The sequence below is a fragment of the Achroia grisella genome, unplaced genomic scaffold, assembly GCF_030625045.1.
Source record: "Achroia grisella isolate CSIRO2021 unplaced genomic scaffold, CSIRO_AGI_Agris_v1 utg544, whole genome shotgun sequence".
NCBI classification, from domain to species: domain Eukaryota; kingdom Metazoa; phylum Arthropoda; class Insecta; order Lepidoptera; family Pyralidae; genus Achroia; species Achroia grisella.
The window spans coordinates 1,516,138-1,544,133 of record NW_026712929.1 but is presented as its reverse complement, the minus strand read 5'-3'; the positions used below and the strand labels follow the sequence as shown (position 1 = coordinate 1,544,133).

The 27,996-nt window shown below is 31.8% G+C and overlaps 1 protein-coding gene across 1 annotated transcript; it reads right to left on the bottom strand.

Annotated features, from left to right (window-relative positions):
* Positions 1-27,912, bottom strand: LOC131847885 (lachesin-like). The gene is made up of 10 exons (XM_059197574.1): positions 27,731-27,912; positions 11,056-11,159; positions 10,063-10,270; positions 8,244-8,399; positions 6,763-6,891; positions 3,607-3,744; positions 1,875-2,024; positions 1,588-1,653; positions 665-751; positions 1-182 (listed from the first exon to the last, which is right to left on the bottom strand). Exons 1-10 carry the CDS (start codon positions 27,819-27,821, stop codon positions 100-102), a joined length of 1,212 nt encoding a protein of 403 aa, XP_059053557.1. The 5' UTR covers positions 27,822-27,912; the 3' UTR covers positions 1-99.
* Positions 27,913-27,996: the final 84 nt, after the last annotated feature.

The window sequence follows — 27,996 nt, the reverse complement described above, 5'->3', positions numbered from 1 at the left end:
TTATATCGTTAATTACATCACTTTTACGAGCTGTTATATGGTTTAGCAAGTTCTGTTTTGGCACTATGATATGTCACTGATATGTACGATGCCTTGGCGTCAGCTGGTGATAAACATGGCCATTATGATGAGGAATACACCCTGAGTGATGGAGGCTCCCGAGGACTGAGTAGACTGGAAATCTGAACATTAATGTAAACACTGATTGAAATATAATTTCAGCTTTATATTTTAAGTTAGTATTTAATAGTAGACCGCAGCTATCTATAGTGTAAAAATATTGTAAGTGGTTATAAAATGGATGGATTTTCAATTGACGGATGAGTTCTGTTTTAATTCTTACTTGTATTTTTTTATAGAATAACATGACATGGTATAGAATAGAATAACATGACATTTGTCGCAAAATGACTATTATTTTATAATTATAATAATGTAAATAGTAATATTTTCTTGATGCAAATGTGTTATTTTATAGTCCATATATATATTAGTAAGGATAATTTATTATATACTTATATAGATTGTGAAATAAATATATATTATCCTGCTGAAGAATCTACAATTCTTTTTAAATAATCTTTATATTTACTATAAGACAACCTATCAATATTAACATATTTTTCTATTATAAATAACAAGTCAATTTTACAGCATGTCTTACCAGCATTCTCCTTCAACTCTTCAGCCTCGTAGTCACCGAGTACTCTATTTTCCGCAGAACTGTCCCTCCATCTGTTCTTCAGTTTTACTGAGGAAATTAATACAAGCATAGAATAATATTTGATTATATGCAATAATAAACAATAATACTAATTATTTATTAACACAATTATTGCATTTACAAAAGAAAAATAAACATAACAATATAAAACACCTATACGAAAGTGTAATTAAATATTTACTATAATGCTGCAGTCAAGAAGCTACAGTACTGATTTTTCAGAATAGTCCTCATGATAAATCATAGTTTTCATGTATTTCTTTCCATTACTTTACGTATCAACTATAGGATGCTATAAAATTTCTCATATAACGTTAAAAGACCATAAAGACGACGCTTTCAAGCTTGAACAAAACATATGATGTCATAAAGAATAGAAAGGAAAGCCCAAATCTATTACAATAAGAGGGCACATTGGAAGTCAAAGCCCAAACAAAATCGTTTTTCCCACAATAATATTACTAACGACCCAATTGTACGGAAGCATTGGGCCGCAGCGGCAAAACCAATAAATACAAAATCCAGATTTTCTTTCTCGCTCGGTGGTTGCAGGCGAGCACGATGAATGTATAAAAGGCACGTGGTCCTGTCTCAACTTTCGTACCCATTGCCTTTCTAATCGCGGTTTACGTGCCAAAATTGAAATCCTGAATTTCGCAATAACCTTTCTGATACAGAGTGTCGATTTGATCATGAAAAATTAATCCGAAATTTCCGATTTGATCGGCCCTGGAAGGGTTTCATTACAAACTTTGAGGTTCTGTTTGGACATTAATTATTTCTATGTCTAAATCAGTTCCATCAAGTGCCCTTTCCTTTAAAACACAATTGTAGCAGTTGGATTTCGTTATTTCTGAAATTACCTTTTCTCTTTGGAGGGCTGGTGACGTAATTGCTCGTTGTGCTTACTGTCGATGGTGCCGGTATTTCTAAAAATAATATTGAAATGGTGATTTTTCATTTTTTATTGTATAGTAGCAGTAATTTCAATATTTTGTATAAACATAAGTTAACAAATACTTATATTTTGTGTTAATTAAAACTATAATTAACCAATTTCATTTTCAGATTAATTTTTTTTTAGATTATTTCGTTTAATTAACTGGATCGTACTGTTAAATGAATCGCATGAATTGAATGTTTCACATACCATCAAGCCGAATTAGTCCATCAGTTTCCCCTAATGAATTCTTTGCGACGCACCGGTATGAAGAGAAATCCCTCGATGACACTTTCCGAATCGTTAATTTCATTTTCCGGCTGTACCCATCGTCACTTAAAGACGTGTTGTATTTAGTTCCTAGAAGTAAATATTAAAATTAGTCCTGAGTTAAATTTTAACAAATCGATTCGGCAGCCAATTAAAACTTTGCATCCTATCAAAAATAGCCAATTATAAAAAGTTATATTAAATATATACTACCACTTAAAATTTAAGACCTTATTTGATATAAAAGCGATTTTTATAGCTATTATTAGCTTATAACTAATATTCCAACACTTTTCTTTAATTAGTAACTGTCCTGAATTTACTGAGTAATTCAGTATTGAGATAACATAGCTAACATAAAATGTTTGTGTAAACTGGAATAAAAATTAAATTGGATATATTTATATACATATATATCACAGGTATATTTTATGGGCTTTAAATGTACTGTGTGAGTAGCTTCGAGAAAATGGCATATTGCTTTGCTCATTTTGGCGTATCCTTTTCTTGGTGATGGCACTTCCGTACACCATGTTTGCTCTTTGTCAATTACCATTCATGCATGTCGCCGTTCTAGACTTCAATTGCATCGTGAGCCAACGTTCAGTTTCCTAGTCGGCGTCGTTAAATTGCGTTATGTACAGATGCACTAACATTTCCGTTTAAGCCAACACCGGAATTGGATGGTGTCATAGAATTTACATAAACTTAATACGTATTTTCTCGATATACAATTTCGGCAAACAACCGTAAGATATGAATCGTATTCATATGAATGATGACAATATACGCGTAGCAATGTGTATCAGAGTGGATGTAATTTTTTTGAGCTCCTCCACATAAGGTTTAGTAAGAGCATTATTATTGGTTATTTGATAGTTTGTAGGTTATTTTTCTGTAAATGTGGTACAAACTTTCTATAGATTATATATTTTATGACAAGATAGATGCAAAGTGTATTATATTTATAGTAAAACTAGCTGTCCCGGCAAACATTGTTTTGCCTTAAATTAAAAATAAAAAAAATTTAGGGGTGGACTACCCCTAACATTTATGAAAAATAGATGTTGGCCGATTCTCAGACCTACTCTCACAAAACAGACAATACGCTCACAAAATTTCATGAGAATCGGTCAAGCCGTTTCGGAGGAGTATGGGAACGAAAACTGTGATACGAGAATTTTATATATAAGATAAAATATATTTATTTTTGTTATTTCAAAGTATTTGGTATTTGTCTAGACTTTAGACATAAAATAAATCTAATTTGAGTTTCAAACAGTTAGGGCTCTGCACCTATTATTATGTTTCTCGACAGTGATTTAGAATAATAGCCGTTATAAATACGTTTTATATTTAATTCTAATCCTTTAAAGGTCGTCTGTATTGATTCATATACAATGTACTTCGAAAATGTGTGAAATATTTAAGTATATATTAAATTAAATTAAACTATAAAATATAAGAAGACATAATATTGTTATACAAAACATGAATAACTTTTTAATATACATTATTTGTTTTAATTGTTTATAAGGTACGAATTAATTATATTTTGTACAAATTTTTTAAATACTATATAAAACGTTAAGAAGTATAAATTATATATTAGTATGAATACACGACATGACAAATTCTTGTATGAGGTTCAATATACTATGACTTAAAATACCTGAAATGATCATATCTCCTCGATCTGTTGTCCAATAGTTAATAGAGGATGGATACGCTTCTGTATGGCACTCCAAGGTAACATCCTGCCCAATGTATGCACCCTCCAATTGATTTGGTATTGATAGCATAGGTGGAACTAAAAGAAGGTATATCATTAAACAATTAAAATCTTATTGTTAAGAGATCTTAATAATAACGTAAAAATTTGAGCTGTGAGTCTATCTCAAATATCTCAAGTCTTGGGTCAATATGTTAGTAAGCGAATCACTGAGACAAAGATAAAAGAGTTAGTACTCTTAACGAGAAGTAAAGAAGATGAATGGTCCAAGATTGTATTTGCATACAGTATATACTGTATACGGACATGTAGTTGTGATTAAGAGTGAAATTAAATGTATTAATAACAACATTTTTATTTTTATAATAAAGCTCACTTTTGATTATTGAATATTTAATTCAATAATTAAAAGTGAGCGAATATAAAATAACTACGAAACAATAGTGAGGTGAAGTTGTAAAATATCTACATATACTTAGTGCCAAAAAGATTAGGGCTGAATAACTGGACAAATAACAAAAACGGTCTATTGATGAGTCTATCATCAATATTACGTCAAGTTTCTTTGGAATTACTATGTACTAGGTATTTTACTTATAAGTGAGTAGTATACGTAACCTATGTTAACACCATTATTTATGTAATTGTCTGCCAACGTCCTAATATAAAGAAGAAAAATATCCGAGCGAATTGTGATCTAATGCTACAAACTGCCACATAATAACATTATCAAGGATATCATCATAAAGATTTGTCTTCGGCGCGTAAGTATAATGAAAACTGACAGTGAATTCATAAGGAAGTCTCGTTGGTTAATCGTGTGAAAGTTACGTGAACATTTCACGTATCTTATAAGAAATGGAGAGGACTGTGAACGCGCTGAGATACGGAATGTGAATTAGGGGGAGGAAAGCGTCTCACTGGGTTTGGGTGTGAGGAGCGATGGACTGTCGGCGGGCGATGCGGTACGGAGAGGAGAGAAGCGGTGCGGCACGATGGGAACAGATAGTATCGCTATTATCGCGTCCGTGCCGTATTCACGTCAGCATAATGCTCTAATTGGGCGCAATTACGGCCGATCCGGCGGAAGGCGCCGTCAGGTAGAGACGCCGTGTCCTCGTAAATACTCGTTAACGACGCCCACCCCGAGAAAAATAATATTTCTGAACGCTGACGCCCGACTAAAGGAAAAGACGATGTGAAAATGCTCACGTACTTACCAAAGGAAGAATTTGAGGCAAGTTAACGGGGCGGGGGAATTGTGCCACCGTTTCTTTATTCTAGATGAGGAAGTAATATCGAGATAATTTGAGCGGCTGCCTTAAATGGTCTTAAAATGGGCACTCGTAAACCGGACTTCTCTATATTAAGGGAGCACTTAATTAGTGCTGTTGCCTCGGGTGGTTTAATTTATGAATAATTAAGTATTGGAACTGGAAAAAATAGAGTTCATTGTATTGTTAATAAGGTTGAAAATTGGTGAGACATATTTTGACATTATTTATTGGTTTTAATTTTCTAATAAATAATATAATAATAATAATAATAATTCTGCAGTTTTAGTTGTGTACTTTTGTAAATAGTATTCTTATCAGAAATTGTTAATATTCCATAGAAATTATGTGTAATAATTTGACTATTTTCTTTACATCAATATTTCAGAACATTGTGTTTCGGAACACACACTCATTTAAAATAAATAAACCGTAAATCATAGTTTTTGGGGTAACCTCCAGTATTAGAAGTAGGTAGAGTGATTGCGGATTATAACCATCATAAACTGAAGAAAAGAGATTATTCAAGAAAAACCTCATATTTTCTTGAATAAACATGAAACAAAATTATAGATAATATTTACATTTATTCTCTTATAACTTTTCGTCTAGCTTAATACAAGTATTTATTTAATTATGTTAATTATATCTAATATTCAAAGGAACTATAGCAAAATAAAAATGTTGAAAATGTCTACATTAACCACCACTGCGAAAAAAATATTTGAAGGAATTTGTAGTTATAATTAGTACAAACATTAAAATTTGTAAATAAAATAAGCCTACGCTTGCTTGATATCTCTTTAACAAAAATATATATAAGCAGTAACAAAGAGTCTACCTGTACTTAGGTAGGTACAGGTTTAGGTAGACAGTTGTCTACCTACCTTTTCACAACTAAACGACTCATCGGTCTTAATAAAATTTGAGGTGAATATATATTATAGCAAAGGACAAACATACATAAAAGCAGTCGCCGCGGGTAATAGCTAGTTTTTTATATAGTTTGTTAAAAAACATTTATACTAGTTAGGTAGTTTGTACTCATATACAAGGGCAACTTTCGGGAATTTGTGTTGAAAGTTTTACTATTGCATCGCATTTAAAAAGTTTCGGACATTTAGCGCGGAAATAGTTTTTGTGAAATAAAAAGATGTTTTGGCACTTTGCTATAGGCTCTTAGTTTTACCTGAAATATATACGTTTATGTATAATGTAAGAACAAATATTTGTATTGTTTAATACAATATTTGAATTTTTTTTTTTAATGTGATATATTTCTTTTGTTAAAAAAGTTATTATTCTTCTTTTAATACATACTGTTATCATGTACGTGTGTGCTTGATAACAGTAAATATGCATAAGTGTTTATACACCGTGTCCTGATCGTCACAGAAGTGCCTTTTTACTAACATCCTTAAAATTTAATTATTGATATGTAAAACAAACAAGACAGTGAGATTGATTATTTATAAAACCATCTGCAGAAGCAAGACTGCTCTGAGAGTAACTGGCAAAAAGAAAAGGTAGGTTATGTTGCAAATAGCTCGCATGTTTAATAAATCTTTAACAATAATATATTACAGAGTACTGGTGAAATTTCTGGGTACAGAAGCATGACCATGCACCTGAAAGCACAAGCTATCAACGCATATGTGAATGATCAATGTTCCATGATGATGCAGTGCACGTCGTGCTGTTCATGTACTATATTACCTAGGTAAGAGGCAAAAGTCATAGGATTCATCTCACCATCAGGGTTGACACCATGAGCTTGTATGCTTTGTTAGGAATATAAAAAATATAAATTTTATAGACTTACACTGAACCATGAGGACGACACGTTTGCTGATCGATGGTGGCACACCGTTGGATGCTATACACAGGTACGCTCCCATATGTAGCCGTGATACCTTCGATATAGTCAAGTTCTCCCCATCCACGACGTTTACTGCCAACAAAATATGTGTTTTAATTTTATTCCATTACGGTAAGCGTCAAACGTATAAGATAATGAACATTTTAGTCTACCCTTTTCCTAAAATTCCGACATGCTTGACATTGCTTATAAACGGGACTGAGTTTCTATCAAGATTTCTACAGCCAATGTAAATTGAAAAATGATACTATGCAAGTCGGACTTGCATATCGAGGATTCCGAATAAATATTCTAATGAACTTTATTTTATTTACACATGATGATTAAGTTACTATGAAATCACACATAACTTGTACAAAAATATGTTATAGCTGTGTAAAAAATCGAGGTGTCACTCCTCAATTTTTTATTTTGTATGATATTTTCTAAGAAATAAACCATTAGATACACTAATTAATTAACAATATTTTACCTGTTCCTATTCATATTGTTATAGCATTAGAAACAAATAGAGAATTTATAAAGAATTCAAGATGTCTTAACAATTTACAAATTCCATCTTTATAACGTCTTAAACTCGAATGTGATTATCTGAGTTGTATTCAATTTGTTATAGTGTATCGACTATTCATCGAAAATTTACGGTAGGGGATGGACGATTTGTTTGAGAATCGAGAGGCGTCCGGTGGGTTCAGTCACGTGATCTTCGTACCCGTACTTTCGCGCTCCAGAGATTTCCTTTCATCTGTTTTGTTTCTTTGCGAGAGCGTCAACATAATGACCGTCCGGGGCGAATGTTTGGACCGGATATTTATGAGAGAAAATCTCTGTTAGCAACAATTTGGATTGTCCTATTGTTACCATTTAAAGGGAATGTGTGACTACGTTTGTGCTGTTTGTCATAAGTTAATATTTAATTACTAATTACATTAAATATTTTTTAAATAATTATATTTTTAAAAAAGTTCATAGCTACGCTAATGCTTTTACTGATACGATTTTAAATAAAGTTATACTTTTAAGTACTGTATATTTTATAAGTATAATTATAACTAACAAGCTTATTTATTGTGAGAATGAAATTTTCTTCATATAAAGGTAATGTTTGTTACATGAAGGTATTAGGTCATAATCCTGAAGATTTGGAGAATTTAAATAAAAAAAAACTTAATTTTATAAAATATTTCCTTTAAATTATGGTTTTTAAGTATTCATTCTTACTATTATAATATTTAAAATACACTTTAAGGAAATAGTGGTTTAAGATTCAAAGACATCAATATATTTCGTCGGTATACTCCATTTGGATTAGGATATTTTTTAACTTGTTCTTAATGAATAAGTGTTATCTATAATAGACTTATAATTTTAAAACATAAATATACAAACGTCAAAGTTTACAGCTTTTTTCTTGTGATATTCACCTGATTCTCCATTGCAATTAAACTCTTGACCATCTTCTCTTCTCCATATGACATACGGTTCAGGATAACCAGTGGCCCGACACACCATGGTGACGTTGGTGCCTTCTCTCACCACCATATCCATTGATGTCATATTGTCTATTATGACTGGTGGTACTGTAGATAAAATATATTTGTAACTAGCTGTTCCCGCGACTTCGTCCACGTGGATTTTATTTTATTTTTAGAAAATAAAAGTATTTTTCTAAAATAAAAGTAGTTTAAGTTACACCTTATTACTTCAGCTATCTGCCAAAAAAGTCCCGTCAAAATCGGTCTAGCAATTTCAGAGATTAGAATATATTACAAACAGACAGACAAAAATTGTAAAAAATTAAATTTTGTTGTATGTACCGTATTTACATTCTTATGCATGTAGTAAAAAACGGTTATTTCAATATTACAAATAGACACTTCAATTTTATTTATATATTTCTATTGAATTTCCGTATCGCAAATATAAAAATGATAGTCTTGTAGCAAATTACTACTACATTTTTCTTAGTAATTTATATATGAAATTTGACATAGTTGTTAGTAGTTTCTATATCTACCCAGGGCATAGAATTACAAATATTTTGTAACTAAAATGAATAGTAAATTTATGATTAGTTAATTAATATTGTGTATATACATAGTTGTCTAGTACCCATAACACACGCTTTAGGTAGCTTAATTTGGGTCTAGATGGCACTGTGTATATTGTCCTGTGATAATTTATTTATTTATTATAGTTACGAAAACTTTATCTGTGTATCCTTGATTTATACAAATTAAATTTAAAAGAGCAACACACAAGTTTCTTGCTCGTTCTTCTTGTGATGAGACAGCTTTCCAAACGAGCGGTAGATAAAAAAAATTGTTATGACTATTCAAAAGTGCTTAATCTAAGTTTATTTGAAAAAATGATTTTCTATTCTATTCTATTCAAAAATGTAGGTAATAAATATTTGGTTACAATAATATATACAAAAAATAAATTTAATCTGTATTTAGAAACACATAATTATTTGTTAATGTAATTACGTATACAAATATTTATATATTTTACAAGTTTGTACCAAAATTATAAATTTATATATGCCATATTTCTCTCTTATATTTTTTTATTTGAACGGTTTATTCCCTCGTTGTCCGTTATGCCGCATTCAGACATATGTATGTTGACCGAAATGTAATGTATCGTTTAATCCAACGCAAACAGCACTACTGCATAGGCAAATAGCAAATGAGCACTGCAAGTGCTTTTGAATTCGCATTAATATGAGAGTCGTTGCGTCAGCGCGAGCGTCGGTAGCGTTAGGTGCAAATAATTTGTAATGTTCGTATTGCGATCGTACGCAGAAGTCGTGTTACATTACATATATTACGGACTTCAGTGAACATAACGAACTGGAGACGCCGAGAAAAAATATTTGGGAATTTTAAATAACAAAAGACTTATATACACACACCTTAACAAAAAGTATTTTTGTGTAATATTAACTTCCGTTACAGTTTATAAATTAACAATCAATAGGTCTTCATTATTACCTTTGAAAATGTTTTGTAGATCTGGTCGTAGGAGTATGTCAATCTTATTAATATAAATATTTAAGAAGTAATATAAACTGGTTCTATGATTTTTAAGTTGAATTGAAATAATTTTATGAGTTCTGAACTGCTATTAGTAGTATTTGACAAAAATAAATGTATGAGAGAGTGTGAGACTTGCAAAAAACTAAGTAGATATTAATATGTAGACCTAAATTCTCAAGAAGCTAATTTGGTTTATACTAACCCACGACTTGTAGATATCCTTTTCTGGAGCGCATAGGATCTGTGTTCACTTGACACATGTACCAGCCGCGGTCCACTTCTTGCACGTTCTTGATGTGAAGGTACCAGGAGCGGTGGTCGTTGTACGACAGGCTGATACGCGGGTTCTGTGTTATTATATTGTGGTGGATACTCAGAATTGTCTGTGTGTCCACCCTCACCCATGCTACCTGTGTAGTAAAAAATAATATCACCTGCAACACTAAATTCTGCGTTATCCCGCATAAATCTCACCACACTGTACGGCACTCCAATTTTGCTAACTAGCCGTCCTGCATGATTAATAACGGGCGAATCGTGCATTCTGAGCAAAGTGATATTAAGTTGGCTTGTTAAAACTTTAACCCGTGCACTGCAATGAAGTTGCATGAAGTTCCGGGTGCTACGTATCCGTTTATAGAATTAGACTGTGTGCTCATTCATCATGAGATAATTATGATGTGTCAACTTTGTGGATTTAATAACGGTAATTTTATTAATATGCTTATCTGATCTGATACATTATCTGATAATAATTTATATCACTTTACTTATAAATTAATTATATTACTTAGTACATAAGTAATATGAAGTAGTAGCTGTTAGTATAAGTTAATACTAGACATTAATGTTATAAAATAAAGGAATTACTGTAAATTAGGCGACGAACAGGGGATTTTCATATTTAAAAGTGATGATACACCAGTTTTCATCAGGTAAACCGTTATTGGCATTCTAGTAGCAAGAAAAGGTCTCATAATGTTGTATGAACGAAATATCAGTAGATTAAAAATTTTCAAAATGGAATCCCATTTAAATCGGATTCTATTCTATTGAATTCGTTCTGGATAGTACGTAATACATTGGGATTTTCAATTTTTCTATCCGAACGTACCGCATTTCCAGGTTTATGAACAAAATTCCAATTTCATATATACCAATTCAAGATAATCATGACGGCTCAATTTATACTTACCTTATATCCGCGCAAATCCTCCACGACGCAGGCAAGGAGTGCGTCACGGCCTACAGTCACTGTGACGTTTGGAACCGGTTCCACGAAACGGGGGAATAAGGATTCTGAAACAAACATTGAATGCTAAGTATCCACTTTTTTTCACCTTTTTACTTATGCTTGGCGCGTGACTAGCTTTGAGCTATTTCGTCGTAATCGTAACCTCAAAACGAACGAAGTCGACCGGCATAAGGGTCCTTCCTGTTGATTTAGGAACGTCTTGCTTACTCGTCTATCTAATAGTGGGTGTTGATTTTAGCTACATGAAATAATATTCATCTAAATGGGCATTTAATTACGATACCCAAAGGGACTCGACTCGACATGTACATATATGGTATCAGTCACCTTCTCAGGTTTGTTCCTATTACGGCACGATATAGGAGCGACTGAAATGTGTTCTACATTTCAACTTGATTAGCAAACTTGGCAATTTCACTACTTTAATTCGATAAAAGAAACAGTAATAAAATTCCGTCCAATAAAGATTGGCAATTTGGACAACAGAAATACGCGTGACTACTAATTAATATGACGGTACAGACCCATCAGAAAAAAAGTAATATTACTCTTATAACATCATAGCTGTAGCTCAGTAAATTTTGTAGAATTTGTTCATTTAACGATGTCTATCCGAGTAGTTTCTATTTGAGATGTTTATCGATTCGTCAGCGATGATTCGGTTCACTGGCAATTGCTTCAAAGGGTAGGTGGTTATTTATTCACTCTCGGAACGTTCGGCGCTGTTGTATCGGCGCTATAACTGGCACCGGTCATTTCAGTTCAGTTCAACCTGATCGTAGTTTGTAAGCGTACCTGTACTGTTGAGATATATTTGAGAGAATAACGGCTTACATTGTTTCAAACCATTTATTTGCCTCACATTTTAGGATAGGAATATTAGATGTTTCATGGAGGTATTCATATGCTAACTAATAGTAAACACATTTATATAGTCGGTAGTATGGTACGTAGCATTATTGAATTATTTATATTATATATTGTTAAATACCTATTACCGAATAGTTTTGATACAACATTATCTGTGTAGTTTGTAAAAACATCGCCTATTATTCTTAATATAATAATTATTTTATTTTATTATAATAAAGCGTAATATCCAAAATGTGTTTATGTGGTAAATAGGTATTTATGTGGTTTAAAATTTGTAGTTTTGTAGGTATAAGTAATAGCAAATACAAAAAGGGCACTCAAAGTATAGTTTATTGTTTATTAAAGCATCGATAACGTAATATTATAAGATGTGATTAAATTGTTATACAGTATATACTCCGGTAGATAAGTAGTCTCTTTTTTTAAATAAATACAGATTTTTATTAATTAAAATATAATAATCACTGTAATTAAGTTACAGAAAATCTCAATTCGTAAAGTGTCAATTTTAATCATTTCTATTGTTCCATAAAATGTCCATTAACGGTTAATTACTTCACTGTTTAGCGGAAAGTAAGCGATGTTATCATCTTTAGTACTTTTGTGGTCGGTAACGACGATGGAACAATTAGATACAGTTTTTGTTATATAATGTCTCAATTAAGGTACAAAATTGTTATCGATTCGTGACCTACTTTTTACGGCTGTATCTACATCAATAAGTATCAAAGGTCTCCTTGATTATCTATAATAATGTGGTACACATGTCGACGTAAACGATGCTCCAAGGCCTGCAACAATCTATTTAGGCTAAACAACCTGAGACACGGAAAAATATCCGCGAATGATTGATGAGTGAGAACGCGAATAGAACAAATCCATCGCGCGCCCATCAATCTTGGCAGCGCGGCACGGAGGTGAGGGCTGAGGGGGGGGGGGGGGGGGGGGAGACTACAAGCGTCTCCGTCTCTAATGAAAGAAGAGCTTACCGGGCACATATAAACAATCGGAAAATGTTGTTTCTAATATCCTCGCAAGATAGATGGTTCACAAAATGTCTCCCTTAATCCGAAATAAACTTCTTCTATTAAATACAAAAACGTACAGACTGTATTTGGAATTTCATTGCAAGATTTATAGGTCCTAGGAAAATTATAGACAAATCAAGGTAAATGCCGAGATTTGATGCAGTAGAATATTCAGCAGAGTTCTTGATAGAGTTCGTAGTGTAAATAAAAAGAGTACATAAAATGTAATATTGAGTTTTAAATATTCATTGGATAGCCTGATAGATTTTCAAATGTATTGTAGTTAAATATGTAATATCTGTCTGTAAATCAAACTTTAAAGTCTAAAATAACGGGCCGTAATTGCGCACCTTTCTGTGTTCTCTAGAATGCTTCTACAATTTAAAGAGTGTGCTCAGGAACTTTACTATCTAATTTCTCCATTATTTTTTCAGGTTCTGCTATCAGCAACGAAAAATATGTTAGGTATAGGTGTTGTGGTACGTTTATGTTGATGTATTATTGTAAAATAATTATGCAAAAATGTTTGGTGTAGTTCGTGTATTTAACATACAAGCCGTTATTAAAAAACCATCAAAATAATAACAAATGATAAGAATATTTGTTATTATTAAAATTAGTTAAAACTTGTTTTATTCAGGGTCGTGTCAAGATACACGCAATGCCCCGCATTACTGACGGTCGTAATGGAGTAAGAATAGGAGTAAAATATCTCGTTACTCCTTTTTATTCTCAGGATATAGATATACAGATGATTAAGAATTCAAATTAAGAATTATAATAATTAAAAAGTAGGTTTAAAAAAGTGTAAAAACGAAATAGCATTGGTTCATATATGTGAAATAAACAGACAGGTATGTATTATCATTATTATATAGTATAAAACAAAGTCGCAGTCGCTGTCTGTTCGTCCCTATGTATGCTTAAATCTTTAAAACTACGCAACGGATTTTGAAGCGGTTTTTTTAGTAGAAAGAGTGATTGAAGAGGAAAGTTTAGTTATATTTTATTCATTGTGTATGTATTTTATTAATATTTATCTATAGCTTTATATATATTGTATGTATTTGTATATGAATGTATACATGTAAGTACATGTATACATTCATATACAAATAACTAATATAAACTAATAATAAACTTTTAGTAATATTTATAACATAGGTATTATTTTTCTTGTTGATTACATTTGCACCGCCTACAGTTTCTCTGGACAACCTGTGATAGACTGGTAGAAAATGCCGTAAGGCGTTAAGTCCGCCATATGTACTTTTACCTTGGTATTTTGTACATATATATCTAGCTATTTAATTATAACCAATAATTGTTAACTATAAACAATTGCTATTTCATATTATATTGAAACAATCATCTGACAAATTGAATATAACGCTTGGCTGCAAACGTTTCATTTGATTGATCATTTGATTGCATCAATATAAATACAAAGAATAATCGCAACGGGACTTTGACACGTTTTCAATTAGAGAAAAGTCAATTTAGGGTGAAAGAGGTAAGTAAAGTGAGTACAACCAGAAGCGAGCGTCCCGGGCACGAGTGAGCGAGGGTGAACGCCAAATCTAATTTACTCCACGCTCAGTGCGGACTTTTGTCACAACGTACAGTACCAATTAGGTAAATACGCGGCCAGCGGACAGTCGGCCTGTCACGTGCATCCGTAAACACTTATGGCCTGATGAGCCGACCGCTCGTAATCATATTTCAAGTGTCCCAGCGTAATCTCATTGCTTCATCAACACCAACTTGGCACATTATTAACACGTTAGTATATTAAGTAATGAACCCAATCCAGTAACAATATGCCTCTTCTCTAAATAGCTGGTGTTAAGTGTTTCTATTATGTTGATAACACATTTACGCGGTGTGCTGAAAATATTCTACTCACTCTTGTTCTGTTGTAGTTTAAATTTTCGAGCTTCAGCGTAAGTAGAGAGAACTTAGTTCTATGAGTCTTCATTTTTAAACATATACTTTCTGTACTTTTTAATACATCTGATTTTTTATACAGTTGAATTATTCTGTAAATAACTTGTGATCTGTTTTGGCTATAGGTATTAGATGTGATGTATCTATAGGTCTGCTTCGACCTAATCTTGAATACTTCAACTAAATCATTATAAAGAATAACTAACTATACTTCATTATTTGGTATGAAAACATACGGAGACTAAGTTTATTCCAGTTATTCTGTAGAGAATATTATCATAATCACCATTTTCCAAATCGTTCACTGACTATTATTATTAAGGCATTCCAATATTAATCTATACCTTTAATACATAAAACCGATTGCAGAGAAATATAGTTATCGAATCTCCAGCGGTTTCCCGCTAGCTTCGTATCGTGCTGGTCATTCATGAGTATCGATTTTATGCAAAATGCAACAAGATTCACTTGAACACGTCGACTATACGTATTGTGCGGGAAACCTATCTATCCAACAATTACATCAGTATCGCTATCGAAGCTTGTAAATGGTTGCGAATAACGTCGGGTGCGTTGAAATGCGAGGGCTTCCTGCGAAATGGAGAGAATTGAAGTTGTGTATAAACATGGAACACAATTAGCGGTTTGCGCGCTCCGATGGTGTAAACGCGCTAGCCTCGCAGTAGAGGGACGGGGCCTCTATAATAAGATGTTGATAAAGCCAATTTAGCTGGGATCCGATTCCTCCGTCTGTTTATTATCAGTTGCGTCTAATTTTAGTTTTGCCAGCTCTATTGTGTTAACTGAACGAACAAATACGTAATCCAAATTACGGCTAGTTAAGTAATTTCAAGTTTCTGCAGGTCATGTGGCTACATATAGAATTAATTAAAATTATTAACTAAAAACAAAATAATTTGCAGTTTAAATGATAAATTAGATAAGACATTTTATATTTACATAATCTGTTTTGGAGCCAAAAAACGATGCTCCAGGATTGAATTCCATGTTTACAACTTGTAAAGCTGGCGGTAAACATGGACCTTGTTCAAATGAACATTAGATTCGGTACCTTGCTGTTATTGTTCCTTTAGATCTCGTAATTTCTTTGATGTAAAATAAAGAAAACATTTAATAAATAAGAATACCTTCTTAAAGCGGTTGATAAAATTAAGGTAAATTTCTTTGTCTTTGTACATATTGCGTACCGTATATTACACAAATTATTATGTGTGGTAAATGGCAATTTTGTACATCTATTACAAGAGCCTTATCACGTATATGTATACAGCATGTTGTATGTATAAGCCTGTAACATGTTCTCGGCACATCTACGAATGTGCTACGCCGTAGTACCGTAGAGACTTCATCGTAATTTTTATTATTATTATGGTCTTTATTGCTTACTTTCTGCTCTGTAGTTATTTCTGTTGTTTACTTTAGTGACTGAAATCCTTTGTTATAGGACAATGTAAGGAAAATAGTCGATTTATTCGGTAATATTTTCGATATCGGTGACTCGACTTGGAAAATGGAAATTAGTATTATTTTTATAAAAAGCTCGCTGAACTAGTAAATAAATCATAACAAAACTATAAGAATACTAAAGCCAACTGGTAAACAATGTAATGCTTTGAACAGTAAGACGAAATAAAAACAATATCGCGCCATCAAAGAACAAATGTCACGAAAATATCGTTACTGGAAAGAGCGCCGGGGCGACAGGAAGGAATATAAAAATATTTAGAGGATAGGTTGGCTTTATATTGCCGTTATAAATCAGTGCTAGCGAAAGCAGAGAGCGGCGATTGCCAGAGCGCCGACGCGTGCCGTGTGCGATGAACGACGCGGTATGCGGTGTGAGGCGACACGGCGCGATGCGGCGTGCAGTGCCGAGCAGGGGTGTCAACCTTCGTACATTTAGCCTCAAATGAAGAAGTAAAAATGTATGTATGTATGTAGCCCCAATTTGGCTCTTTAATATAGTACATCATCGTATTTTAACCGATTTCATTAAGTCAAAATCTCGAGTACGAGGATATAAATATCCTCGTAATGAAGGTCAATAATCTCGAGTCGGCACGAGGATTCTCGTACGGTTGGCAACCCTGGTGCCGACGTCGGTGTCGGTGCCACGCCGTATCGTGATGTCACCCGCCGCGTACACCAATCATGTGCAAATATAGATATTATTACCTCCACGTAACAACCGATGCTACTCGTACAAGCCCACAATATACACGGTATATACATATACTAGTATTTGACAAGTAGATATTAATTGTTTTGCTACAATCAATCCCTATTGCTGCATAAAAATTATACGGCAATAGGGATATGCCGTATAATTTTAAAAGTAAGCAGTAATTATAAGAATAACTTATAAAATATATAGAGCTGCGGCCCATTTACTCATTCGACTAAAACTTAACTTTAATGTATAAAAAGATGATGAAATATATTAAGTGCTTGTTAGTATTTAAATGAAAATTTCGACCATAATCCTTTGATTATATATGCATTATTAATTACATAACATAAAAAAATATTCGTAATGTTTGATTAAATTGATTAATGTTTAATAATATAAATATTAATCAATTTAAATTCCTTGCTAACATTATGTATTAATATTTGTGGCTCTAGAAAAATATGACTGATTCGGGTGTCTGTGTACTGAATTTATTTAAGTCATGTTTCCACTTATACTTATTTTATACGATATAAAACTTGTTATTTTTAATGAAAGCACAGCTAAAGCTTAAAGAGCAACGGATTGTAAATAAGTAGTAAAAGTTTTAAAGCGTTGTATACAACGTCAGCACGAGTGGCAATGGCTTCCGGCTCATATCGCTAGATTGGAAACGCGAGCGTGCCTGACCAGGGTGAATTACGCGAAACAGAAGTGACGCACTGTGAGATTCACTTACGTACATTATTTCGTGACTAAACTCTATACGGGGCTGCAGTTGAACCGTAAATAAAGTAGGACCGTGGTGCGGAAGCCGCATATCGAAAAACCGGTGAGCGTCGCGTGAAATGCTACCGGTCGCCGGCGCGGTATCGGTATAGTCGTCAAGAAATATGGCCAGACACTTTGCACATACGAAATATGGCGGTGTGCCACTACCAGTGCCGTGACTACCGGTGCCGGTCGCTCCAATACTATACAATGTTCTATTTCTCGCATATATAATATATTATTTATAAAACACGTTGAGCGACTAAAGGCAGGCACCGCTAACGTGCATGTTGTGTAGACATTTACAACACGGGTTTCCTGAATATATTTTATATACTCGTAACCAGCTTAGATTTTTACAGAACCTACATTCAAGTTTTTTAGGATTGTATATGTAAACTCAGTATATATATTTTGCCAGACGTTTTCTGTCTATTAATAATTTTCTTAATGTAATATTCATAAACTATTTCTAGTTGACCTCGTATCTTTGCCTGAATCACATGTTAGTCGTAGCGTGTATTATATAGCATTCCACGATAAAGGGGATAAGGCGATAAAGAGGCATACACAAAACTAATAGACTTCTTGAATTCGAACCAGTAGTTCCTGGAATTAGCGCATTCAACAAAGTAAATCACTCTTTATAAACCAAAATTATCACTGAGTATTGACAGTACAATATCTACACCTGCTTTATTTAATATTAATGATAACATCACTTAAAATATCTGCTAAGTGAGTCCATGTTTATTTTTAACGCTGTTCGAAGAGAATTGGATATTACATCAGCGAAATGTTTTTCACTGCAAATTTTGAATAAAATTATTTGTTTTGTAGACAATCAAATGAATGAATATATTTACATTTGGATCACTTGTTTTAACGTACATTGTTTTCGTGCACATGCATATATGCACGTATTTATATTTTTTGTTGAATAACATTTGTTCATTTATTAATACCTACATTATTGTAGTTATAGATATTTAACTAGGTGGAAAAGAATGCAATCTTTAAATTAAATGACAAAATATTTAAAAAATTGACATGACAATACTATTATTCAAATAATAAAAATATATATTCGTATTTGTAAACTTTAAATAATTTTATAAACACAGATACATATTTTATTAATAATCATTCATAATAATAATATTGCGATTATTATTACTAATAATATTGCGAAAGTGTCTATCGGTCGATTACCTTTTAGGTCAGGCCTTTTCAGATATAAACGGCTGATCGGATTTTAATAGAAATTGCCATGAAATAACGAGGAAACACATAGGCTAGGTTTAATCTTGAAAAAAAACAGACAAAAACTCAACTACTATTTAACATATATATACAAAACACGTTTAATACATCGATGTTAGATACATCGTAGATAGAATATAGATGTGGCTCTTGTAGTTGCACTGAATCCATTCGCCGCGAGGGCAATTTCAATTAGCGCTATACTCGTATTTTGGTGAACAGTTATTGCTACTTAAGTTTCAAATTAGTATTTTAATAGATATTACGGGAATAAAGAATAGTCGGTACATACAATTGTGAATTGGGTAACTAAAACAAAAAGGACATTATTAAAAAAAGTCACGTCACCTGATAATATTTATACAAATTACAGGATGTATAAATTTACAGTACTTAAATGTGTACGGAGTAGGGTATAATATAAGCTATTTTTATTTTCATTTATATGTTTACTATTTGAAAACTGTATATGCTACTGTTAAAAACTCCATCTATATTCAATATTGTCTAAAAGTATATCGTAGTTGGTACATAATACGTTGGAAAATGCGTTGACTGTGTAGAGTTACGAAATAATGTTTTATAGTGGTAGTTAGTAGGCACGGGTCAGTAATTTTGAATGGTAGTTGAAGAAGAGCTTGTGTATCTACGTTTTGTGCATTTTCTCGTAAATGCCAGTTGTGTTGCAGCTGACTCAGAGGCAACTAGCGTAAACTTTAAGTAAGAGGAAATGTGCTTTGAAATATTCTCCGAGACGAAACTGCAAATAAGGGGAGACTATATTCTCTGAGATTCTGTATATAATAAATAACATACTCTTGAAGCAACGTGCAGAAGTTACTAATCTTTACGAATAATATAAAGAGAGAAGTCCTGACTAAGTGACTTAACTAACATCACTGTGCCATACCTGCTGAATTTGTAAACCATTTACGTAGTGCATTGTTGTACGCAAGAGATAAGAATTAGAAAATTGTCATATATTTATTAAAATGTTAACGTACTTCTATTATAAAGAATACGTTTAACTATGCAATAACTTATATTTATTCTAAAATATTTACATAATAACTTAACAAAATTTGCGAAATTAATTTTTTTATGGTAGCTATTATGTATCAATCTCTAAGGCGATTTAAAAACAAATTAAGCTTTATTTATATATACGGTATATACTACATGAAATTCAGTAAAACAACTAATACAATTTCTGCGCCTATAGGAAGTTTTATAAAACTTCACAAAATTGTTCATTAGTTCATAGAAACAGACATAACAATTTGTTGTTTATTAAATCAATAGAAGTGGAATGTAAAATTAAAAGTAATCTGGCAGCGCGGCAATGCGGAAGGAGATGAATGACAAGGGAAATACGCGAGAAAATTCAAAAGGAGCGCAAAAGGTAGAGCGGGCGTGGAAAATTGGCTTCATTAGATAGAAGGGCGCATTATTATATGACATACAGATTTTGTGGCAAGCAAACCAATGTTGTAGTCATCAATTTTTAAAATAATGATACTGTATGTGTTTGGAAAGATAGGAAAACTCATTACTTGGTGTTTTTATTGAGATACTTAGATACTCTTTATAGAGATTGAATTTTTGTCAGTCGGTCCAGTAATACTGTTTTAATATAACGCTTCGTCGTTTAAACTTGGCAATCTAAGCACGAGTGAACTATTAATTTAATTCACGCTACAGACCTTTAATAACGAGTTTTGGGATACTATCTATTTATATCGTTAATTATTTTAGTTTCCAAAATTCGTAAATCATCCATATTTAGTAATTAGTTAGATATATGATCATGTATATGGGAAATTCATGATATCAAAGCTAACCTACCCAACAACATGGTCGTCTGCTCTCTTTAAGATAGAAGATGGCTTATGACCGCTCTTGTGATACACTTTTATCTTTATGTCAAATATAATTACGATCAGTTTAGCAGTAAAAATGTGGTAAAACAACTATCAAAAAAAAAATTTTTGCATTGCTAATATTAGCATGGATTTTTATTTCTTACCTCATTAATAGGTTATATTATAAGTATATGAGTACATAACGTATAAAAATTTAACATAATCATTGTCCATTCCAGATCCAAATATCGGATAAGATATTTGGATCTGGAATGGACATTGCTTTGCATAAAGTCTTATTGTATAGATTTTGTTGAATGCAATCAGAAATACTCCACGAATTTTATGAATAAGTACTTACTACCTTCACGAGATACAAACGTAAAATGTCGTAAAACTGCAAAAGTTTGTGCTTTCGCATATTCTCACTGTTAGTGGAACAGTTGAAATAGAATCATAATAGTCACTTTCAATGAACATTATTTGTTTCTGTTACTGTATATTAATAACTTATTACATAAAGTGCTAGTATATTTTTAGTTTTGTATGTTTTCACTACCTATAAGTAACAGACTAACATCTGTTATTGATAATGTTTTATTTAAGACGTAACTTGACTTCAGTTCATCATATTTATATTTGCAAACATCTATATATTTCCTTCGGGTATTAGATTTTGTATATGAAAATTAAATAAATAAGTGTTATTGGTATATATTTTAGCTGAATATATGAAAGTACCAAACACTATTCCACTTATTTATTTGCCTTATATTTTTTAATTCTATGGTTTGGAAATACAGACGTCTGCTGATAAGATATTCAAAATTTTTCTGTAGTGCTTACATTTAAGATACTGTATATTAAATGTAGACAGTACTATAACATCAATCTAATAAAGTAATTGTTAGAGCATACAGTTATTAATACGTTCTAGGTACATTTAATAAGCATTAAATGATTTACATTGGTATATACATTCCGAGCAAAACGTCTAAAGTGATCGACAGTAACTTATTTGGTTTAGTTTGAATACCTGCGTTCTTAATAAAACTTAATTATTAATTCTCATGCCTAATCACGCAGACTGTCATTTCTATGCCCGACTCAAAAACTATCCAGGGAAAATTGGTCAGAAGTAAGTAGTATCTAACATACAAAAACACTACTAGACTAGTACTGAGAGGTGGTATAACTAAATATGTGTCTATAGTACCTGCACATGTAATGCACATTTAGCATTAAGTTGCATGCAGGTATTAGATATTATCGCTATACGAGATGTCAAGTGTATTACATATATAGATACTAATGTAATTGTCTATGTAGAAATTAATGTTGTTTAGTATGGAGTGTACAGAAGAGAAAACAGTAGTTAATTAAGGTACTTTAAATGAATTAAGTTCTATTGGAGTTGTTTATTTCTATTATTTTCTTTAGTAGTATATGCATATTATCATAAATATTATCAGAGGAGATATTTAGAGTCAGACTTTATACAAAAATGGTTACATGAATGTATTCATCTAACTTATTTTTGTCACCTTGTAAGGTTGACATAAGGCGTTGAAATTATGAGGCACAATGCCTTATATTTTTATAATAATAACGACTCAAATACTACTCCGCGAGTGTCGTTATATATTTTATGATGTTAGAGGTGTCGTCTATATTTGGCGCTTAATAAGCTACCAGTCTATTTACTTTATGTGGCCTGTTAGTTGGTTCAACTCCATCACGCGTAATCATTGGTTAAGTCGGCTTTTAGATACTTACTTCTGTCTCTTATCACGAAAACACTCCCATCGCAGATAGTAGGAAAGCGAAAACATTATATTGCACATTAAAAATACTGAATACATATGCATACAATTTATATTTGCCTAGCTGAATATCGCTTCTCACTTATTCAGTGAGACCCCTTTAGACTAGTCTTATAAAATAAAAAAAATATTATAATAAGTTGAAGATTTCCGGGATACTTAACTATAGAATGAAGATCGCTGAATCCTTTCAAGGTTTTTACTCTTAAATTCGGGTACACAAAATTAAGGAAAACTTGCCTTTCTCCGTAAACTAACCTAACCACTTTAGCATAACGAGCACTATATTTCTTGGATAATCGCCCCCAAATCGTTTGGGTTTTTTATCGAAAACCCTTGAAGTAATAACAATAAACTTACATTTTACCAACACTTAAAATTATTGAAATGTACTGAAGGACTTGAATTTCAATAATTTGTAAATACCTATTCATGTTTACATATTATTTACAACTTCATTCTGGTCCCGTATGGAGCACAGAAGACAATAGAATACCATTGTCTTACATTCTGTTTTTGTTAAATAAAATTCAGTGGCATGCATATTGTCGCCTCGAGTGTTTTGTTGTGAAAATAGATGTTTTATGACATGTAGTGAGAACGGTAAACGAAGTTTTGCTATCGCTACCGCATTGCGAGGGGTGGGAGGAAGGAGGCTTGTTTATGTGGCAATTGGCGTCGCAATGAACTGGTATTCTGCCGGGGAGCAAGTTCTCAGCAAAGGCGGTTCCGAGTTGAGTAACAAATTGGAGCGTAGCGCGAGAAACTCTGAAATAATCATACGAGCTAGGTAAGTAAGTTGGGTTGAAAGTTCAACCAACTTGTATCTGATAGTAATTCACTTTGGTATTGCGGTCAAGATTTCAAGTGAGGTTTGTATACTCAACGAAATAAATACTTCTGAAAGTTAGTAAGGGATTTATTTACTGTTACTCTGAAAGCAGTGTAACTAATTTACCAACATACTTTTATCTAATTTTTTGTACAGAAAATCAAGTACATTTGATGTGGTATTGGTTCGGTAAAATTTAGTATTAATTCTTAATGTTTGAAAACTACTAGATCTGCATTTTATCATATATGAAAAAAACAATGCTTATCATGTAAGTTATTTAAAACTATTGCCATTCATATATCATACATACATCTAAAAATTTATAGGTACGACTAATTAATCCGATTTCTAGATAATTGAAAAGATATATATATCTACAATTTTGTACAAGGTAATATCTTGTATAAGATACGAGAACCCACAAATCGTCTTGTATCGTTTGAATCTAAACCTCTATTTATCAGTATGTTCCATATTACTCCAACGTCTCCTGAGGGTATGCAGACATGTTTTTCGTCAACGGGCTTAGAATTTAGTCGTACCAGTAAAACATACGTTTATAATTCACGTCACGTACTACGCATGGTTATTTCGATTTTTATTTCGTTTGAGCATTGAATACTATAGTAATCACCATACAATTGAAACAAACAATGAATGTCAATGGCTCTAGGCGCACATTCGCCAATCCAATAATTCCTCTTTAAATATTCTATGGCTCATCCAGCAAAAAGCTAATCCTCTGAATAATGGCTTATAGATATCAACGTTGGAGCAGGCGTGCCGGAAAAATATGCCGATTGTTTGCTCCTGTATGAGCTCAGGGTATTAATAAAGGCATTTATATAATAAATCGCGGGTTCGTTGATATTTTAATTGCCGTACCTCGAGCTATTTACAACTGCCATTGTATTGACTGTTCTGTTAAAAATTTACAGCTGATGGGTGAATTTTGGTTCATTAATAACAAATATTTGACGTAAATATATTATGTCTAAATCTGGTAATGATATATTGTTTTTTTTATGTAAATATGGGCAGTAAAGTTGGGGCGATTAATTTCGAAGAGTAGAAAAACTTTGGTAATAAATTATTTTGGTAAACGGCGAACAAGTTGAAACATTTGAAGTTGTATAGATTACTTGGTTAAACACAAGATAGAAGAGTCTGAATTTGTTAATACCTTTGTTAGGCATGGCCTGTTTGTTACAAGTTTTATTAAAACGTTGTAAATTATCTAGTCAAGAAGAAATATATCTAATTGTAAGGAAAATAAACTAATTTTGAAATATGAAATTTCTACCTACCTATTTCATGTATAATTAAAGATAAATTAATTTTATGTGACCTACCTCCCTCACCTTTTACATTCTATATATTAATTTCAACAATATATAGAATGTAACAGGCCAATGAAACGTTTTGAATGAAAATGCTTAACATTTTTTTTAAGAACATCTTAGATAATTTACAAAAATATCAACTAGCAGGTCTATTGAACTAAGGAAAGGATGTAAGTACAATATTAAACACTTACTAGTTATGAATATCAGTATAGTGTGAAATCACGTATTGTGATAACACCGATTGACAGAAAAAGATCTAAAGAGATACTAAAATTATATGGGTATTTAACTTTATTGAATTAGTGCTAGTTAGTGGTTTGTAGTCATACGTTTCAACTTAAAAATGTAAAGTAACAACTAAATTATTTAAAGGAGCAACACGAAAGTTTCTTTCTCGTTATTCCTGTGATAAGACTGTTTACCGAATGACAGGTAGATTAAAAACAATGTGATACTTATTCAAAAGTAATTATTTGAAAAAATGATTTCTATTCTATTCTATTCTAAAATTGTTAACGAGCTGCCTGTTCCGCCTTTATTTTTTGCATTATAAATACCTTTTAAAAATGTTAAAAAGGCCTCAAAAAAAAGGATTTTATCAATTTAAATACTACATTACTAAGAATCAAGAAACTGGTACCTAATAGTTCAACATGAACGCAAGGGTTTTGGTATAAACCAGTATTATTGTGAACTAGTGACACGCCCTTGCTTCAGTCGGGCTCCAGTGTGTTTCGGAGTTTCATATATATTAACTCAGTATAAAGCGTATGTCACTCAGGAGTAATGCATCTTTCAAATTCTCAAATCGGTGAAGTTCATTACTGTCCCCATAGCAAAATCGACTTTCTCTGTTTCTAATTATATAAATTCAGTATTTAATTATAGCATGAGGTAAATAGACTTAGTTACTAAAGGCAAAAGAAGTATCCACTCAAAAAAATGGTTTAAATCATGGTGTTTAATCATGTGACAAACCACATTTTTGAGTTATTTATAATTTATTTATGACTTAATGCTATGAGCATTCTCAATTAGTCAACAGTACTAGTACCAGAATTAGGGTACTGATGGTTATAATTAGTAATTATTAACAAACGTACACAATATAACATAAAATGGCAAAGTAAATTCCAGTGATAGGAACCTGTATAAACCTTTCCTCAAGAAGGTCGAATATGGATAACAAGACAGTTTGCATGTAAATCTTTTTTATATTCTGACCTTTCCGTGACCGGATACAAGACACGTGATCGCTGTAACTATTTCATAATTACTTTTCGTGTCTAATATAATATAAGTACAGGTAATGATATAAATGCTAATTTTCAAACTTAAGAATGGACACAAGAGATGTAGATGCATAGCAACTTTGTATTGTAAACTTTTTTAAAGTATCTAATTCGTCTAATTGTAAAATTTGTATTTGGTTGTATCTATCTAATAATATATACAGATACTGTTAGACATGCCAATAAAGACTTACACTAAACAGTATGTTTACATTTGCATTCACCTGCCGGGGCCTACATAAACTTATTATATAGTACCGTTTACAGTTAAAAAATTCCACCCCATTTTTTGGCAAAATAAGTTTAAATAGTTTATTTATTTATAATCTTCGACTCTGAAAAAAGTTGTTTGCTTTACAAATACTAACGTATAAGTTATTATTTTTCAATTTTTATATTACTGGCAGCTTGACCAGTTAATAAAAAGTATAGTTTTCTAATATTTATATCTGATATTTTTTATTCATATATTATTATTTGTTATCTTGTTATGGACAACTACATATTCTTATATTTCAAGACATTTCAGTTTTTGAATCGTCTCTTTTCTCTACCTTTATTATATAAATAACTTTATTCATGTTTATATATTATACATAATACGTTAATACAGACAATCACAGTTTTTTAATCATATTTATCAAATGACCATTGTCATACTGTCTATAGTTGAATCTTTGATATTATATATATATAAATAAAATATGTATAAACCGTAAATAGTCTAATTGTACAAAAGTTTAAATAATAAATTTAACTATTAATTTACAGAAGTAACAAAAATATCATATTTAATATAAAACATTACAAATCATATGAATAGAATTGCAAAAGTTATGAATACTAATAATATAATACAGGAAGAAAATTTATTAAATTAGAAGTACAACAGAACATTGACAGTAAAAGCGGTGTAAAGGGCGGTCTGCGAAGTGTTTACAAACTTGCGGGACATGTATCTCACATCACGAACTTTTGCGAGATATATTGTAAAGTTTACACGTAGATACGGATGCCTACTGTTAATAGAAATGGAATAATAATTATTGTTTTTATTAAGTTACATAAACTATTATTAAAGAAAGAGAAATGAAAATTAAATGCAAAAAAATACATAGTTAATTAAAATATATTGTTGTATTATGTAAAATACTAAATGTACCTATTTGTTGCCATCCATGTTTATTAGAAGAAATAAATAAATAAATTGTAATATTATATTATAACTAAATTGACAGCGTTCCCCACGTGGTTTTCAAATTTGACATACCAATATATTCTTTTTATGCTTTATAAAGATTAAGAAGTAAACTTTGGAAGAGTTGCAGATATAAATAAAGTAACAACAACATAGGAAAATAAAGTGAATCTGTTTTTTACTTACCATCGGAAGGTATTGCATATCCGCTAAATACCACAAGCAAGTGAACAAATGTCGCTATTTGCAAGCGTAGAATTGATCTATTACCATTCATGATGGAATAATAATTTACCCCAACGACATTGTAATCTTATAAACTTTTTTAACTGTTACAAATGTGTCAACAAATACGTTGTCATGGCTGTCGATGGGGTAACGGGGTTAGTCCATTCATTCGCTGCTAGAGGAATAGGTGCTTTTAAATATTCATTGGTAGGTCGTGAATAGAA